Source organism: Ixodes scapularis, unplaced genomic scaffold (genome assembly GCF_016920785.2).
Source record: "Ixodes scapularis isolate PalLabHiFi unplaced genomic scaffold, ASM1692078v2 ptg000303l_1___fragment_1__unscaffolded, whole genome shotgun sequence".
NCBI classification, from domain to species: Eukaryota; Metazoa; Arthropoda; class Arachnida; order Ixodida; family Ixodidae; genus Ixodes; species Ixodes scapularis.
The window spans coordinates 1,679,923-1,698,624 of NW_024609955.1; the positions used below are offsets into that span (position 1 = coordinate 1,679,923).

Below are 18,702 nucleotides of genomic sequence, written 5' to 3' on the forward strand. Positions count from 1 at the left end.
GGATCTTTAGCGGCAATTCGAATCAAGCTGCCTCCATTTCAGACGAAGAACGCCAAGGTATGGTTTGCGCAGGTTGAGGCGCAATTTCTGCTGCATCGCATCACCTCGCAAGCGACTAAATATCTTCACGTCGTCTCCTCGCTGCCAGCTGAAGTCGCCGATGAACTAGAGGACATCCTCGCGGCGGCGCCGACATCCAACCAGTATGACAACCTCAAGGCCGCTATCCTCGCCCGGAAGACCACGTCGGAGCGCAGCTGCCTCCAGCATCTCCTCAACATGAAGGAGCTTGGTAACCAGCGTCCCTCCCGGCTACTGCGCCGGATGCGACAACTTCTGGGCGACGCCACTTCGAATGCTGAAACATCGCTCCTCCGTGAGCTATTTCTGCAGCGCTTGCCCCACAACATGGTCGTCGTGCTCGCAGCAAGTGAGGACATGCCCCTGGAGCGCCTGGCTGATCTGGCGGATCGTGTTGCAGAATACTCCACACCCCCGGTTGTCGCCGCGGCCAGCTTTCAATCACGAGCATCGGATCCCGCAGCAGCCGCACCTTCCCAGGATATAGCGGCTCGACTCAGCCGCTTGGAAAAGACCATCCAAGACCTGCAACTGCCAGCCTTCAGCGGCCTACGGGGTGACTCTTACAAGAAGTGCCGCCACCCCACGAGAGTCGGGCGCGCCGTGCGCTGTTCACCGCCGTACATTCGGGTTAATTTGTGAATCGCTATTATTAATGCTCGTTTGCACAAATAAAAAATAATTAATTTGTAAAATGAGTGCACAAAATAGCACAGTGCTAGGGGTACGCCGAGCTGCTCATGACATTGCGGTTGTTTCGTTTTTGCCGGCGGTGGAAGGCTTTGGTTCGATTACAAGTCGACCCCCCACTTCAGATTTTTAAAAATTGAAAAAATGGTCAACCTACATTCCTGTAAATACGGTAGTCATAACAGGTACGCAATCTGTGTGTCATATGTTTGCATTTGTCCTCCTTTAAAGACATCAAAGGAAGCTGGAAATTCCTCAAAAGACTGAGACATCTATTGACATTTTTTTACAGTAAATCCAAACAGAAAACTTAATTGAACATGACATAGGCACCGAGACGGCCAGAAAAAATGACACAAAGGCAAAAGCGACACTAAAAGGTATCAACGTTTTAGTGTTTGTGCTGTTTTTGCCTGCAGTCTAAGAGTTAAGGTGATGCTCAATCTAAACCAGCTCGTTCGCGCCCTTACATTCACTTGATAAAACCTATTTGTGTCAGAAATGTTGCTAAAACCGCAAAAGAAAGAAAGTTAAGAGAGATGTGATATCAACTCTGGCCTCTGTCGCTTGAAGACAACCCGTTCCATCAAAGAAGCTGTGAACGATGTAGTCTGCATTTTTAAAACCACTGTGTTCAGAGTACTCACAGTAGAATCTCTTTAGTACCACGCATCAGAATGCTTGATATTTGTAGTGTCTTCTGTAATTTTACTAAGCTTGGACTTCTCTTAACCGTAGGGAGGTCACAGAACTTGCTGCCAATAGGGAGAAGACCGAGGGGCGGCCTAGGTTATGTCACCCCTTATAAAGAGTGGGTACTATCCCGAGTATAACACACTTCATCTTCGAAACCCTTGCAGAGAGGAAGACATACACATGCATATAGGCAAACCCACCCAAAGCATGAACAGGATAATACTGCCATCTGAATGCCTTCTTCAGGCTCAAGGGTCTTGCAACTCTTTAAGAGCCCAAAATCCACTCTGTTAAGGAGATAGGCAGTAGCTTATATGTCAGTTTAAAGACCGCCGCATCTTCATTCCACGCTCGCTGCAACACGAGATACTTGCAATGGGAAGGAGCTGAGCTCCTTTCCATTGCATCCAGCGATCGGATGCCTTTTCTCCTTTCTCTCCTCACCCTTTTCTGTAAGTTCAGCTGGTTTCCACAATCTAGGTAAGACATGAGATACTGCAGCTGATACATGAAGGCAATCAGGGCATCGGACGCTGCAAGGCAAGAGCAAGGGACGCTGTTTGGTGGCCTACTCTAAACAGCGAAATGGAGCAACTTGTGACAGCCTGCGAGCGGTGCGCCCAAACAAGAGTACAGCGCTCCTAGCCCCTCATCAGCACACCGACTCCCAGTCGTCTGTGGCAGAGACTCGGTGCGGATCTGTCCGAGCTCAAGGGGAAAAACCAAGTGCTTGTCGTGAACTATTACTCCCGCTTCCCAGAGGTCATCAGCCTGACATTGACGACGTCAACGTCCGTCATCGCAGCAGTCAAGAGTACATTCGCCCGGTTTGGGATCCCCGACGTGCTGGTATCGGACAATGGGCCGCAGTTCTCTTCGAGACAATTCGCCGAGTTCGCCCAGAGCTACGGTTTCCAGCACGTCACGAGCAGCCCACGCTACCCACAGGCGAATGGGGAAGCGGAGCGTATGGTGCGGACAATAAAAGAGCTGTTCTACAAGTCAAGAGACCCGCACATGGCCCTCCTGGTGTATCGAGACACCCCTGGAATGACCGGTTAAAGCCTGTCCCAACCATACCTCGGCAAATTCATTCATGAACTCGCTCATTCACCTTGATTCACATTCACGGCGTGAATCTGAATTGCTCTGAATGAATTCTTGAATTTGAAAACATTCATGATGTGATGGTGAATGACTTCGTGAATTTGAATGAATTCGTGATGTGATGGTGAATGAAGTCGTGAAGTCGTGATGTGATGGTGAATGATTTCGTGAATTTGAATGAATTCGTGGTGTGATGGTGAATGAAGTCGTGATGTGATGGTGAATGAAGTCATGATGTGATGGTGAATGAAGTCGTGATGTGATGGTGAATGACTTTGTGAATTTGAATGAATGCGTAATGTGATGTTGAATGAAGTCGTGATGTGATGGTGAATGACTTTGTGAATTTGAATGAATTCATGTGATGTTGAATGAAGTCGTGATGTGATGGTGAATGACTTCGTGAATTTGAATTAACCATGATGTGTTGTGATTGTGAAGGACTTCGTGAAGTCAATAGAATTCATTGTGATGTGAATGACTGAATGAATTCGTGACGTGATGGTGAATGGCTCGTGAACACAATGAATTTGGGATGTGCGAGGCTCGTAAACTTGATAAGTTTGTGATGGGAGTAATACCGTGAACTTAATTCTCGACATGATAGTGAATATGGTTATGAATTCAGAAGAAGTAGAAAACGTGCTACGCAGGTGCTTGCTTGCCTGCTGGCCGGTTGTTTTCATCCTTCACCGCAAACCACAAGAACCCATTTGACTTTAGCGGTTTGGGCACCAGTCTCGCTGCGTAGCTGTGCGCGCCTCAGCGCGGTGGCCCTTTGTCGAGCACTTCCGTAGTAACAGCTGTTTATAAGGAAAGTGCGGTTACAGCGGCAATGAAGGGGAAGGGGGGGACTAGTCGTTTCCTTTGGCACTTGACATTTAATTTTGCCGTTGTTCTTAGCGGTTCCTCGTGAATAAATTGAGCTCCTTGCCGACCTTGCCCTTCCGTACCTCGGAGCATATTGTCCGGAATCCCTGACGGCTCTCGCTGTGCCGTTTCGATTGTGAGTCGTGCGTGGCGCAGCCGCACTGTGCGCGGGCACTAGTAGCAGCAGGCGCCGCTTTGTCTACGCGGCGCAGCCATATGTCGTTTCAAAAGAGACGAAGCCGACGTCACGAGCAGGCGCACCTAATCCGGCGCCGAGACCATATCACGTGACCTGCCGGTTCTGCGCGGCGGCGCACGGAGCACATTCACATGACACGATCGCAGCGCGGCATTGGCTGGGTTGGCGCTTAATCAAGGTGGTTTGTGTTTCACGCACTCAAAATACCCCACTTCCCTGGCTGAGTCAGGTCCTGGTTTCAAGTGGCTGACACAAAAAGGCGCCACCAGTCCTAGTCCGCAAGAACTGCGAACTCGTAAAGGGCTACCAGCCGTGAAGTCGAATTTAGTCGGAATGAACCCGAGTGAGTTTGTGAATTATGCAGAATTAATGATGTCATGGGGAATTTCGGTAAATTTGTGTTGACCGTGAAGGTGAATAACTTCGTGAAGTGATGGTGAATTCGGATGAATTCATGATTTGATGGTGAATTCGGATGGATTCGTGATGTGATGGTGAATTCGGATGAATTCATGATGTGATGTTGAATTCGGGTGACTATGTGAAGTGATGGTGAATTTGGATGAATTCGTGAAGTGATGGTGAATTCGGATGAATTCGTGAGGTGACGGTTGTGGGAATGGGAGTGTGGGAACCATCGGGTTCCCTCTATCCCTATCCAGGCCTAGCTTCAAGCAGGCCGTGGGAGCCGTCGTCACCAATGGCGTCGGCCTCCCGGATACAAGGAACCACGAGGCCGAATTCCCCGAAGGGGCCGGCTCTCCCTTGCCCATTTGGGTGAACGCGCCTTCGGCACACCCTTGAGAGTTATAATGGACGCGACTGCTTGTGGCCTCCCCGGGCGCGTCCATTCTCCGAGGCTACATAAGCTGGCCCCGAAGGTGGGCCAGGGGCTCTCGTCGGCGGAGGCCCTGGCTCTACGGAGCTCGGTTTTTCTTTGTGGGCCTCCGACTTCCCGTGATTCTGTCTAATGCGGCAGCGCGGGAAACCGACCGGGTGATACTGGCAATTGAGCCAGCGCCCAGACTTTTCATTGTCTAAGAACGAAGCGTGCTGACATTGCAGTCAATAAACACGTCTTTATCTGGACCCAAGGAACTCTTTGTGTTTCTAAGAGGTAACCACCACCAGAGGAAATTCCCACATCTAGATGTGGGAATTTCCTCTGGTGGTGGTTACCTCTTAGAAACACAAAGAGTTCCTTGGGTCCAGATAAAGACGTGTTTATTGACTGCAATGTCAGCACGCTTCGTTCTTAGACAATGAAAAGTCTGGGCGCTGGCTCAATTGCCAGTATCACCCGGTCGGTTTCCCGCGCTGCCGCATTAGACAGAATCACGGGAAGTCGGAGGCCCACAAAGAAAAACCGAGCTCCGTAGAGCCAGGGCCTCCGCCGACGAGAGCCCCTGGCCCACCTTCGGGGCCAGCTTATGTAGCCTCGGAGAATGGACGCGCCCGGGGAGGCCACAAGCAGTCGCGTCCATTATAACTCTCAAGGGTGTGCCGAAGGCGCGTTCACCCAAATGGGCAAGGGAGAGCCGGCCCCTTCGGGGAATTCGGCCTCGTGGTTCCTTGTATCCGGGAGGCCGACGCCATTGGTGACGACGGCTCCCACGGCCTGCTTGAAGCTAGGCCTGGATAGGGATAGAGGGAACCCGATGGTTCCCACACTCCCCCCTTCTCAAGGCTAAGGTAGGCCTAAAAATAAAATGGCCTACCGGCTCTCAAAAACAAAAGAAAAAAAAAGAACAAAACGCTGGAGCGAAAAGAGCATGCCGCTAAGAAATAAACAAATAAATAAAAAAACGATCAGCGCGGTACATGCTGAAAAATGTAGCTCGCTGCTTGCAAATGAAGAAGCCCGGGTGCAGTCGATCTCGGGTAAACGGAACATACTAAATTCTAGTAGCCGAAAACCATGCTCACGCCAGTCCTCTGTCCCTTGATAGCGGGAAGGAAAGGCGGAGTAAGAAGGAAATCATTTTGACTCACTCAGTTTTCCTGGGGGGCCTTTGTTCCGGGGTCGCTTGGTCAACCTGATGGCTACTGGTCCGTCGACGCGGCGACGAAGGGCACCATCGGCGGTCTCCGCAACCTAGACTGGGACCGGTGTTGCAGGCACAGCGCATTTTCTCGCTCCGAGATACGCTTTTAGTTTGTGCGCTGACGGGGTGTCCACTCTGGGTGGGCCCCGCGAGCCGTCTCGAAGGCAAAAAGCTGCACTTGCTTCGTGTTGCGTCACCGTGCTTTGTTCGAGAACGAGGTTGACCTCGAAAAGCGCAGGTGCGCCTCCCCAGCGAAGTAGGCTGGCGTCGTCCCGAAAGGGAATGCCTCGGACGTATTCCGGGCGTTTAGTCACCTCCATTTGGAAGCGAGCTCGGCTGAAAAGACACTGCATTGTGTCCGTGCGTGGCTGACGTGGCCACTAAGCCGTTGAGTGGCGTCGGGTGTCGGGCGTTCGCCTCTCCCTTTGTCCACCTGTTTGATCCTAGGCCGGAAATTGACCTGGTTCGCTATCTTAGCGAAAGGAGATGGATGCTGCTGTCTTTGCAGTCCACGGAAAGCCCCACGTTGGGCGCCAGATGTGGGAATTTCCTCTGGTGGTGGTTACCTCTTAGAAACACAAAGAGTTCCTTGGGTCCAGATAAAGACGTGTTTATTGACTGCAATGTCAGCACGCTTCGTTCTTAGACAATGAAAAGTCTGGGCGCTGGCTCAATTGCCAGTATCACCCGGTCGGTTTCCCGCGCTGCCGCATTAGACAGAATCACGGGAAGTCGGAGGCCCACAAAGAAAAACCGAGCTCCGTAGAGCCAGGGCCTCCGCCGACGAGAGCCCCTGGCCCACCTTCGGGGCCAGCTTATGTAGCCTCGGAGAATGGACGCGCCCGGGGAGGCCACAAGCAGTCGCGTCCATTATAACTCTCAAGGGTGTGCCGAAGGCGCGTTCACCCAAATGGGCAAGGGAGAGCCGGCCCCTTCGGGGAATTCGGCCTCGTGGTTCCTTGTATCCGGGAGGCCGACGCCATTGGTGACGACGGCTCCCACGGCCTGCTTGAAGCTAGGCCTGGATAGGGATAGAGGGAACCCGATGGTTCGCTCCGTAGAGCCAGGGCCTCCGCCGACGAGAGCCCCTGGCCCACCTTCGGGGCCAGCTTATGTAGCCTCGGAGAATGGACGCGCCCGGGGAGGCCACAAGCAGTCGCGTCCATTATAACTCTCAAGGGTGTGCCGAAGGCGCGTTCACCCAAATGGGCAAGGGAGAGCCGGCCCCTTCGGGGAATTCGGCCTCGTGGTTCCTTGTATCCGGGAGGCCGACGCCATTGGTGACGACGGCTCCCACGGCCTGCTTGAAGCTAGGCCTGGATAGGGATAGAGGGAACCCGATGGTTCCCACACTCCCCCCTTCTCAAGGCTAAGGTAGGCCTAAAAATAAAATGGCCTACCGGCTCTCAAAAACAAAAGAAAAAAAAAGAACAAAACGCTGGAGCGAAAAGAGCATGCCGCTAAGAAATAAACAAATAAATAAAAAAACGATCAGCGCGGTACATGCTGAAAAATGTAGCTCGCTGCTTGCAAATGAAGAAGCCCGGGTGCAGTCGATCTCGGGTAAACGGAACATACTAAATTCTAGTAGCCGAAAACCATGCTCACGCCAGTCCTCTGTCCCTTGATAGCGGGAAGGAAAGGCGGAGTAAGAAGGAAATCATTTTGACTCACTCAGTTTTCCTGGGGGGCCTTTGTTCCGGGGTCGCTTGGTCAACCTGATGGCTACTGGTCCGTCGACGCGGCGACGAAGGGCACCATCGGCGGTCTCCGCAACCTAGACTGGGACCGGTGTTGCAGGCACAGCGCATTTTCTCGCTCCGAGATACGCTTTTAGTTTGTGCGCTGACGGGGTGTCCACTCTGGGTGGGCCCCGCGAGCCGTCTCGAAGGCAAAAAGCTGCACTTGCTTCGTGTTGCGTCACCGTGCTTTGTTCGAGAACGAGGTTGACCTCGAAAAGCGCAGGTGCGCCTCCCCAGCGAAGTAGGCTGGCGTCGTCCCGAAAGGGAATGCCTCGGACGTATTCCGGGCGTTTAGTCACCTCCATTTGGAAGCGAGCTCGGCTGAAAAGACACTGCATTGTGTCCGTGCGTGGCTGACGTGGCCACTAAGCCGTTGAGTGGCGTCGGGTGTCGGGCGTTCGCCTCTCCCTTTGTCCACCTGTTTGATCCTAGGCCGGAAATTGACCTGGTTCGCTATCTTAGCGAAAGGAGATGGATGCTGCTGTCTTTGCAGTCCACGGAAAGCCGCACGTTGGGGCGCCAGATGTGGGAATTTCCTCTGGTGGTGGTTACCTCTTAGAAACACAAAGAGTTCCTTGGGTCCAGATAAAGACGTGTTTATTGACTGCAATGTCAGCACGCTTCGTTCTTAGACAATGAAAAGTCTGGGCGCTGGCTCAATTGCCAGTATCACCCGGTCGGTTTCCCGCGCTGCCGCATTAGACAGAATCACGGGAAGTCGGAGGCCCACAAAGAAAAACCGAGCTCCGTAGAGCCAGGGCCTCCGCCGACGAGAGCCCCTGGCCCACCTTCGGGGCCAGCTTATGTAGCCTCGGAGAATGGACGCGCCCGGGGAGGCCACAAGCAGTCGCGTCCATTATAACTCTCAAGGGTGTGCCGAAGGCGCGTTCACCCAAATGGGCAAGGGAGAGCCGGCCCCTTCGGGGAATTCGGCCTCGTGGTTCCTTGTATCCGGGAGGCCGACGCCATTGGTGACGACGGCTCCCACGGCCTGCTTGAAGCTAGGCCTGGATAGGGATAGAGGGAACCCGATGGTTCCCACACGGTGAATTCGGATGAATTTGTGAGGTGATGGTGAATTCGGATGAATTCATGATGTGATGGTGAATTCCGATAAATTCACAATGGTGAATTGTGAATTCGTGGTGATGGTGAATGACTTTGGGAATTGGTGACGTGATTGTGAATGACTCCGTGATTTCGGAGGCGGCGATGATGTGAAGGGGATAAATTCTTGGCGTGGTTGAACGCCATGATGTGAAGGGGATGAGGTTTCGGCGTGGTTCAACGCCAGGATGTTAAGGGCCGTGACTTTGGAATGTCGGAGTACCTTGCGACGTGAATGCGAATGAATTTGGAGACGTGATTTTGTTTGTGATGTGATGCTGAATGAAGGGGCTCTAAAATGCCGACCTATGGTCCCAACTGCTAATGGGCCGACGGTTGCAAAGGTAGCGAAGATGCTAGAGACGTTGCAGCCGGGGTGGCCATCCCGTCGGGACTTCAAAAGGAAAGACGGGGAGGCCCGAAGACGCCAGCGAAAGGACTTCAATCGCCGTCACGCCGCTCGCCAACTTCGCCCGCTGTCCGTAGGAGAGGACGTGTGGGTACAAGACGTGCAGTGCCGAGCAACAGTCCTCAGTCCAGCCAAGCGGCTGCACTCCTACGTAGTCGAGACCGGGACAGGAGTCCTGCAACGCAACCGCCGGCACCTGGTACCATTCGATGCGTCTCCGGCAAGCTTCGACGCTCCGGATCCCGGCGGTTCGACCAATGAGACTACGGCTCCAGCCAGTTCGGCGATCTCAACGGCAAGAGCAAGTCCGGGTGCAGGGAGCCAACAACAGCCGACCGCAGTTCAGCCTGCACCAACAACAGCGCCGACAAACTTGACAAACTCCCCTTCAACATTAACGTCGACGGACACGTCGATGGCAGACAATACGCCGATAAGAGTGACTTGGTCGGGCCGCCAAGTTAGGCGACCGGTACGTCTGGACTTGTAAAGCTTAGGAGGGGAAATGTAGTGATGACACGACAGTTCTCACTCACGTGCCCCGCGGCAACGCGTCCATGCTAGTGCGCATGCTCGGGGTTATCTTTAGTTCGAGAAAGGTGAGAATAAAACACTTGGGTTCCAGACTCCGGTGTGGCTGGTCGCTCCTTCCCCGCGAGACACTACCTAATATGCTCCAGTGTAAAAGCTAGCCTGGAATAAAATAGTGATCAAATGATAGCAGTACCTCTCGGTGGCTTCCAAAGACTCACGACTTGGTCGTGTTATCCCTTCGAAAAATTCTCTGATGGAACGGCATTGCGTACCAAGAACCTCCTCTTGTGCACTGTTATAAAATGGGGGGAGGATATTTTTCGGTAGCCGGCACAACCACTCGGGAAAAAAAGATTGCCGGGAGTTTCAGACGGCAATGATTATTCTAAAAAAATATATATACATAAATCGTGAAATGTTTCACGAAAAAAAAAAAAAAAAAAGGTTTGCCTACTCTGATTTGAACCTGGAACCCACGACACGTGAAACGGACACCCTGCCCATGAGCTAGTCCCAGGACTAGAAGTTCCCGTTTCGACTATTCCTTTTATACAAAACCCAATAGAAACAACTACCGGCAACTTTTTTTTTTTTTTTTCGGTTTGTTGTGTTGATTGTCGGCAGAACATTTACTATGTACGGTTTGAACGAATGTCGATGCAAGCGTGATTTACGCACGTACATGCCTCGTCCATTAGCGTAGTTTGCTTGGAAGGCATCGCTTGAAAAGTGACGCCCACACACCGCGTCGTGCACAGTCAACTTCTTCCCTACTTATCCACTGCGATTTGAGCTTTTTTCGACAGGAAGTCAATGAAAACTGATTCCAGGCTCTAAAGCATACGCTGAGCACTGCAGTATGCAACAAGAGCGTACTATATTCTAACAAACCTGCACGGAACGCGGCAACAACACGGCAGCCAACGACAGCACACTGGAACGCTGAAGTTGTTTTCCATGCAGGCGGTATTTGTTTCGGTGAATGCAGTGCCTCCTAGAATTTGATCTCCTCGCCAATAGACGTCGCTGGCAACGGAAGCAGGTCAGTGAAAATGCAGTGTTGGCTGCACCTCACGTTCCCGCTACAGTTAGCTGATATTGTTAGTTTTGCACCTGTACAACTTTTATGGCCAATTTAATAAGGATTTAGACGGAATTCAATCCCAATATTTAACTTGTAGCCTTTCTAGATTATACTGAATAGAATGACATTGTTTTCTCAGTAGCAAAAACTGAGTGGAGTTTCCCTTTAAAGGGGCGGTGCAATGATTTTAACACTGAACGAATATGCAGCTTGTATTTTTTACATTGTTTACTTCGGCATAAGTAAGAGAAAAAGTGCCACCATACCCCAAAATACCTCTATTTCGCTGCGTAATCGCAAAATAAAAAACCCTTTTTTTTCCCAACCTGCGGCCACATGGTGGCCGCAAATGGAACCTGTGGTGTGACGTCATTCGGAGTGGTTTTTGTAAGTGATAGTGTTAGGCAATTGTAAGCCTGATTTAAGGTTAAGTTTAAAAAATCTTGTTGTTTAGGCATGCAGAAACGCTTCAAAAGCCTAATATTGTCGCTAAAAGCGTATGAATTATTTGTGGCGCCATCTACCGCAAGTCAACAAAACCTGCCGTCGCCGTCATTCGTCGACGCCCGAGGCGCCTACGGCGGCTACACGAGCAACCCGGACGTTTTGTCTTTCCCTCGCTCGACGGAGTGCGTTGTTCGTGGTCCGTAGTATCGTGGTATCGTTATTGTTCCTGGTGTCTCGACCTCGACTTTGACTTCGACTTCCGCCGCGCCGCCATGTTGGTCGGGAATCGACGGGAGAGCGGCGAGCGGCGAGCCTGGCGAGCCGGCAAGCGCTGGGGAAACGGAAGCCAAAAGAACCCAACCGGAAACCAGCGCCACTCCGAATGACGTCACAGGCGAAGCTGGTGCCGCTTCAAAGTTGAAATGAGGGGTGCCGGAGATACCAATTTCTTTTATTTTTTTTAATAAAAACTAGGGCAAGCAGGAAAGAATACTTTCCGGTCCTTTGTTTTATATGTGGCCGGGATCAATTCCCGCAATTAATTAGCCAAAGTTCGGAAATTGTTGCACCGCCCCTTTAAGGACAACTTCACGAGGTGAGAACCACTTAACGCCACAGGAAACCACTTGAGGTTATTAAGATCCTTTTCTGCTGATTGTTATGTTCAATTTTGATTATCTATATACTACATGTTGATGTTATTATTTTTAGAAAACATAATAAGCCCCGATTTTAATGATAAACCAATGTGAAAAGGAAAAATCGAGCAGTAACTGCTAGCTTTAGAAGGTTAGAAGCTCATTGCCCTAACGAAAGTCATGTTTTTAAACTTTGCCGGTCGTGTTGATGGCATTGTCTGTGTTCCTGTTCTGCGAATGTCTCTTTCCAAGTATTTCCCTTTCGGTTGGATCCTCTCCTGGCATTTTAATGTCACGTGAGTTACCGAATCACGCAGTGAATGTGTTCTAAATGGGCCTCCTCAGGCAAGAAGCCAAAGGGGACTCACTTGGCGGTTCGAGATTCTGAAATTTTGCTTCAAGTTCGTTACCGATGGGTACAAACATTTTTTAAGTGTTCGCGCTATCCTCCGAATCAGGCAGGACACAATTGATTTTGTCGAACGTAGTGTATGTGGCCAAGTTAATTTCTTGGGAGTATGTACGTGAGACGAGACTTGTAAAACGGTCAACGTAATGAATTGCTAGTTCACGCTTAATGATTTTGCAACTTCCACGCATCAAAAGTTTCACACCACTTTACTGGCAAAATCAAAAATATTGTGGCAAAGGATGTTAATCAGGAGCGAATCTGGGGTCTGCCAAGTTGTGAAATTATAAAAGGAAAGTTGGCATCGAAATATAAACATATTTTAAGAAAAACATTTTTTTTTTTTAATCTGCATTACTTTAAAATATGAATGTACCAAATTTAGCAAAGTGGCCAAGCAAGTGGACTGGGTAAATTGAACATACTTCTGAATTGCCTAGTCAGACAAATGCACCTCGAAAGAAATAAATGGGAAGGTACCTCTAAAAACAGTGTTGCTCGAACAACACAGTTTCTGGGATCCGCGCATGAATTGTCTCTTCAGGATACCTTGTGGGTATGGCAGCATCTCGCACCTGTCGTTCAACACGCGTCAAGCCGCCGATCGTCAAGCTCCGGGCATCATTTCTCTGCTTGGAACCTCAAACAGTAAGACGAACAGTAGTTCTCTAATTTAGAAGTCTAAGGTGTGTCTCACTTCGTCCATTCAGTGCATGCTGTTACTTTCTTGTCCCAGTACGACGGTTCCTCGGAAAATCAAAGAGAATACCACGAGGGCGACAAACGTGTGGAGGCAAGCTCCAAGGGCCAGACACCCAAGACATGGACCATCAGTAACCAGGGGGATAAGGTGAGAAAACTCAAGAGGCAGCTCATCATCTGGGCCACAAGAAGAAAATCGGAGACTGTATGCTGGGAAATTTGTCGACCTTCATTCTTGGGTGGCAGGAGCATTTTCTGGTCACATTTGTACATGAGGTGAACCGCTACAGGAACTAGGTCGACTCCCCCTGTACCCACCGAGCTCTGCATTACAGGGCGTTGCAAAAGTGCTATACTGCATTTCACCCTAACTTGCCCAACACAAAGCTATGGCACCAACGAGCCTATTGGAATGTTTGGCTGAGGGACGTGACAGCATATTGGCCGAGACGTGTTAGTGTCTATTATTATAGATACTTTGTTTATTGTGATTTGTTCCACCTCACATTATAAACAAACGTTAAAATTGACCTTAGTATTATAGAAGTTTTGGTTTGATCTTGGTTTTAACTCTGAAAACAGAGTTGAATATGTACACTATTACAATGAAACTATTGAGCATGCCAGAGCCCCAAATTTCATTTTCATTTCAGATTGTAACATGTTAAAAATAGGAAATAAAATGTATGTATGTATGTATGAAATTTCGAAAATGCCGCCATCTTGGCCATGGTTTGGGGAGGACGTTAGATTCGAATGCGCTATATTGGATTTAAAATGTCTCGCTTCAACTCCAAATTTTCAACCTGTCGGTTGGATTCTGGTTTGCCTACACCGTGTAGAGCTGAGTATCGACAAAGGCATCGCCGATTGCCACGTGCAGCAACTGCCGCAGAAATTTTTCGTCCATGCTCACTGTCTTCTGAAATCGCACACCTTGTATCCATAGCTCCTTCGAATGTATCATAGTAAACCGGTGCAGTATGAAGAGCCCAGTCCCACAGTCTACCATCGCTACACCTCATCGCCAGCAGCGAGCGGTGCTAGGATGCCCTGCAGTCACGCGCTGCATTCACCGGCGCGAACCAGTTACTTTGAGAGACCCCATGGACAGGACGCACCTACTCCTCGTCTGTGGGAGTGGGAAACAACCGGCAGCCCCTGATGTTTCTGCGGGCAGCTGAGCCAAGCCCCAACGTCTGCCCTACCCAGCTGGCCCAGTGTTTCCTTAGTGCTGAGATGGGATACTTTGCTGTGGTCAGCCACAGCTGTCGACTACCGCAGTCGTCTTTTTCGAGGCGACCAGCAACCTGCTTCGTTCCCAACTCGGGCCCGAGGCCAGTTCCAGGGTCGTCAATATGACAACCAGGCGTTCCGAAGAAATCCTCCTCCGGCGGCCGCTGCAGCTGGACAGGACCAATGCAGTGTGGAGGCCCACGGCCAGCAAGGTGCCCGGTCAAGGTGCCCGGTCAAGCCACGTCCCGCCAAGCCGGCAATCCCAGCCGCCTGAATGCATTCCTCGCTGACGCTAGGGTAAACGGTTGCCCATTACATCTTCTAATTGACACCAGATTGCATGTCTCCACCTTGAATCAAACTACCTGCAGTCAAGTTGATACAAAAAGCAAAATAAAGTAGACGCCTTGTTTCAAAGACTTCGAACATCCGTTTAAACGAAAGCTGGGTTTAGTACGGAAGCACACTCATATAGCGAAGGTGCGACACACTGTCCCACCTGTCCAGTTAAAGTTACGTCATCTCCCGATAACGCTTTGCCACACGGTTTTTTAGATCTTCAAACTTGAACGCTAAGGCATCATCGAATGCATCTTTGCCTCTGAATGGGTCTCCTTTTGACATGAATTCAGGTGTTTTATTATTACGTTGCTGTGTATGGTTGTGTCCTATTTCCGCATGTGTTGTTCTTTCGTACTAAACACCCCCCCCTTCCCATATAGAACTGATGCACTATTTTTAAAACATGAAGGGGGGCTTTACTTCTCCCCCGTACCCCATAGAGAAGTTTCTTTCGTAGATATTTCCAACATTATACAGGGTGAAAATAAAAACCATCCGACGCACTCGTCGCGAGATCCACCGGGAAAAAAACCTCATTCGCCCTGAGAATGCAGCACACCTCAATGACAGGCGTGCTCAGATTGAACTGTGCTTCGGAGTTTCAAAACCTGTTTTGAAATTATAAAACAAATTCGAATATCTTCGCCAACTTCGCCATAATCAATCTTTTCACAACCACAAAGCATCCAGATCCAAATCCAACTTGTGCCATTGGCAAGAGAAGAAAACACGAAAGCCTGGAGCGGGGAGGAGGGACGTTCACATCGCTCCAAGCTACTGACTGGTTCCCTTTCTCCGGTTCGAACACCGTTCTTCAACTGTCAGTGACTAATATATCCGGGTTGTCGTCTTCCCGTCACTCTCCCTATTCCCGCGTGTGCGATGTCGCAATGTGGTGCAATGATGGGGCAATGTGTGCAAGCAATGTGCGACCGATGGTGGCCATGGTTTCCATGTTGCTTTCGTGCTGGATTGGTGCTTCGTGTGTTCCCTCGCATTCGCATCTGCTACTGTACCGCCCCCCCCCTACTGTGACGTGCTTCTGCATCTTTCCTGTTTTTTTTTGTTTTTTTTCTGTATGTTTCATTCCTCTTCTTTCTCTCCCAATGAGTATGTACGCTAAAGTCAAAATTCTTCAAGATGGCAAGATGTGCATAGTCCACAAGGCTGTCGTGAAAAACTTTCACCCAACCAACATCACTGGCTTTGAGTGGAAGAAGGTTTATAAAGTCTTTAGGGACGGGGACGGAAACACGCGTTGCGACTACTACGATGCCGAGATCATCAGGCTAACGGGCGAGTCATGCATCCGGAGTGCGGGTTCAACCCTTTAAAAACTCAGTTTGTGTGGCAATTATGCGAATTGTCACTGTCTTGAGCGAAGGCGTACACAACGGAAGGTACAGGTTTCTAGTTTTGGTTGGTCAAAGGGAAAGCAGGAAACAATATTAAGTGCATGTAATTTGTGATACGTTATTTGACGTTGCAAGATGTGTTGAACAAGTATGTTTATTGTAATCATTTGTTAGAGCGTATACTGTGCAGCGAGCGACATAGTTGGAAGTGCTCGTCAGTATTTTTAATACCGTTCGAATATGCAGACTGCCAACTGTCAAAAATCAGAGGGAAGATATATAAGATATTTCAAATTTATTGATTTCTGATCACATGTCATGAAAAGTTACAAGACCGTGGAAATATTGTGAATTATCCGGGATTTCGAATTAACCGAAATCAAATTATTAAGGTTCTACCAGATGTTTTACTGCATGTGCCACCACTGAGGGGCTCGCAAAAAGCATCACGACGCTCCTTGAATAGAAAATTACGTCGTGTGGCTTGAAGCTACAAGCTGTTTTTCAAGTGTTTGACTAGCTGCCAGTGCATGTTAAGAAACGGATTAACGAGATACTGAAGTTGATCGCGCAATATTATCTGTTTCAAAACACATTGATTTCTATGAATTGCGATGCCCACGGCGAAACAATCCCCCTCTAGACCGCCATCTTTGAATTCCGCAGCAGCGCCTATACTCGGTGAAACTTGCGAATTGCAATAAGAAGTGGCAGGCAGTCTTGTTCCATGACGTCACAACACTCTTGAAGGGACACTGACAGGGTATTTATGGTGGCCAAGGTTTTCACGTGTACACTACACTACGTGAAAAAAACGGGCAACCGTTTCCACAGAACGGGACCTTCGAAAAAAAACGCATACCCAACAAGATTCGTCAACAATATCTACAAGAAACTTCTCACCCATCTGCAGCCGAGAAAACCCATCCCTCCAGCCGCATGTGCGTCCCGTACCTCAGAGGCACGAGCGAAGTTCTCACCCGTGCTCTCAAACCATACGGCATAGCAGTGACACAAAAGCCCATCTCAACCATTGGCCAACATCTTCCTCTTCCAAAAGATTGTCGTCCACAACAAAAAGAAAAAGCCTTGTATATCCTTGCGCCGACTGCGCCGACTGCCTTGTATATCCTTGCGCTGACTGCAACACTTCATATGTGGGAGAAATCAAAAATTTCCCCGAACGTCCATGCAGACAAAAATAAAATGTAAAAAAGAAGGACGTGCAAGGAAACGCTCTAGCGAAACATGCAGAAAAGAACAACCATGTCATCAACTTCAACAGCAGTTCCGTCCTAGACACCGAAAGAAACTGGAAAAAAAACGATTCTATTTAGAGTCATGGCATATCTACAACGATTCGGCGATGCAAATCCTATGCGAGATGGTGCAGAAGGTGCAATGACACTCCTAGTCTTGCCACTATCAAATGCAGAAACAGAGTGTGTCTTTTCCGCTGGGGCTCTCACGAAGAGCAACTTTAAGGGCAACTCTTGTCAACATCTTTTTAATTGAAAATTATGACTTTTTTAGCTAAGGCACCGTTACCCTTAAATTAAAAGGCCTAATTTTACTTTCAATATTTCATGTAGTTTCATAGATATCACGGCTCAAAGTTTGGTTTCGGGTGTCTACGGCAAAACCAACACTATCTGCTAGAGGAATGGCAACACTGATCATCAGCCGTACAGCCTCGACATGCCGTCACCGTGATGCTGCGGTATGCAGTACAACCAATCAACCGCAGCTCCACCCAACTTTACTAATTACCTCAGTTGAGGAGCTCCCGCGGAGGGGGTTTCCCCTCTCTCACTCACTTCAGTCTGCCTCCCGTCGTTTGAAGCACCATCTAAATTTATTTTCCAAAACTGTGTGCTCCATAAAGAACACTATAGTCCGTTGCAACCTAAGAACGAAGGGTGAGGGTAAAACGGGCCGGGGAGGAGGAAGCAGACGGAACGCTGGAGAAGAGAGGGGGAAACCTCCTTCTCTCTTTAGCGTTCTGTCTGCTTCCTCCTCCCCGGCCCGTCTTACCCTCGCCCTTCGTTCTTAGGTTGCAACGGACTATAGGAATGCCATCTAGACGGTGCGCTCCGAAACGTCTGTATTCCATAGAATACACTACAGTTACCATAGCAGCCGCCCAGTGCTTTGAAAACGACAGGAGGAGAGTCTTGAAGGCAGAGGGGATCAGTGTTTGTGAAAGCACCGTCTATCAGCAGTTACGCAACTGAGCTAATCTAAGCTAACCATGATGTGATGTCACGGGGGTGCAGCACCAGTGTTCCTTGAATAACTGCTAACCTACTTGCCGCCCGCTAAAGAGCAGCTGGTTGCATCTTTAAAATCAGTTATACGTATACAACATATATCTTTGTGTACCAACGTCCCCGTCCTGGCACGCCATTTTTTTTCTTCTTTGTCGTCTTCTTAATCTTATTATTATTATTAATTATTATTATTATATATGAAAAACTTTTCTATCCCCTTCTCAGGCCAGAGGGAAGCCTTTTCAAAGAATTTACAGGCCAGCTGACTGAGAGCCGCACATATCAAGCGGTATTCCAAGCGCCTCTCTCCGATAATGCAGAATGTCCGATATCAGAACATCTGAGGTCTCCGCACGAAAGATAACAAATTTTTTTCTAACGTAACAATAAGAAGAAGAAGAAACTTAGGTGTTTAATGGCACAGCGACAACTAAGGCCATAGTGTGCCAAACACAAGGTAAGTTAAAGGCAATACTGAAAAGACCTATAGTAGGTAGTTCTATCTTAAAACTATGGAAAATGAATGATTAAAACCTTACAAGATACAGGCCTATTAAGGCCTCCAGAAATTTTAACCAATGCTCCACTAACCAGAGGCACTCTAAAGGAATTTCCTTCACGCAAGGAAGTATGGAAAATGTGCCGACAATACAAGATCGCCGGCTCTCTGCCACCACTAATTTTCAGGTAAACGTAACAGAAAAGAAAACAAACTAAATTTCATAGCCGATGTAGGATG

General features: G+C 49.1%; 1 protein-coding gene and 1 pseudogene across 4 annotated transcripts; one reads left to right on the forward strand and one right to left on the reverse strand.

The window, feature by feature from the left end:
• Positions 1-18,702, reverse strand: part of LOC121834036 — a 107,966-nt pseudogene that overhangs the window by 16,167 nt on the left and 73,097 nt on the right.
• Positions 12,461-14,991, forward strand: LOC121834038. 4 transcript variants are annotated; one of them, XR_006077027.1, is made up of 3 exons: positions 12,461-12,706; positions 12,795-12,908; positions 13,730-14,991. XR_006077027.1 is itself a non-coding variant. In XM_042287777.1 (3 exons), exons 1-3 carry the CDS (start codon positions 12,586-12,588, stop codon positions 13,923-13,925), a joined length of 477 nt encoding a protein of 158 aa, XP_042143711.1. In that variant the 5' UTR covers positions 12,461-12,585; the 3' UTR covers positions 13,926-14,991. The 4 variants fall into 4 exon arrangements, 2 of the variants coding, with proteins under 2 accessions (XP_042143711.1, XP_042143712.1); XM_042287777.1 differs by having other exon boundaries at positions 12,769-12,908; positions 13,710-14,991; XM_042287778.1 differs by having other exon boundaries at positions 13,710-14,991.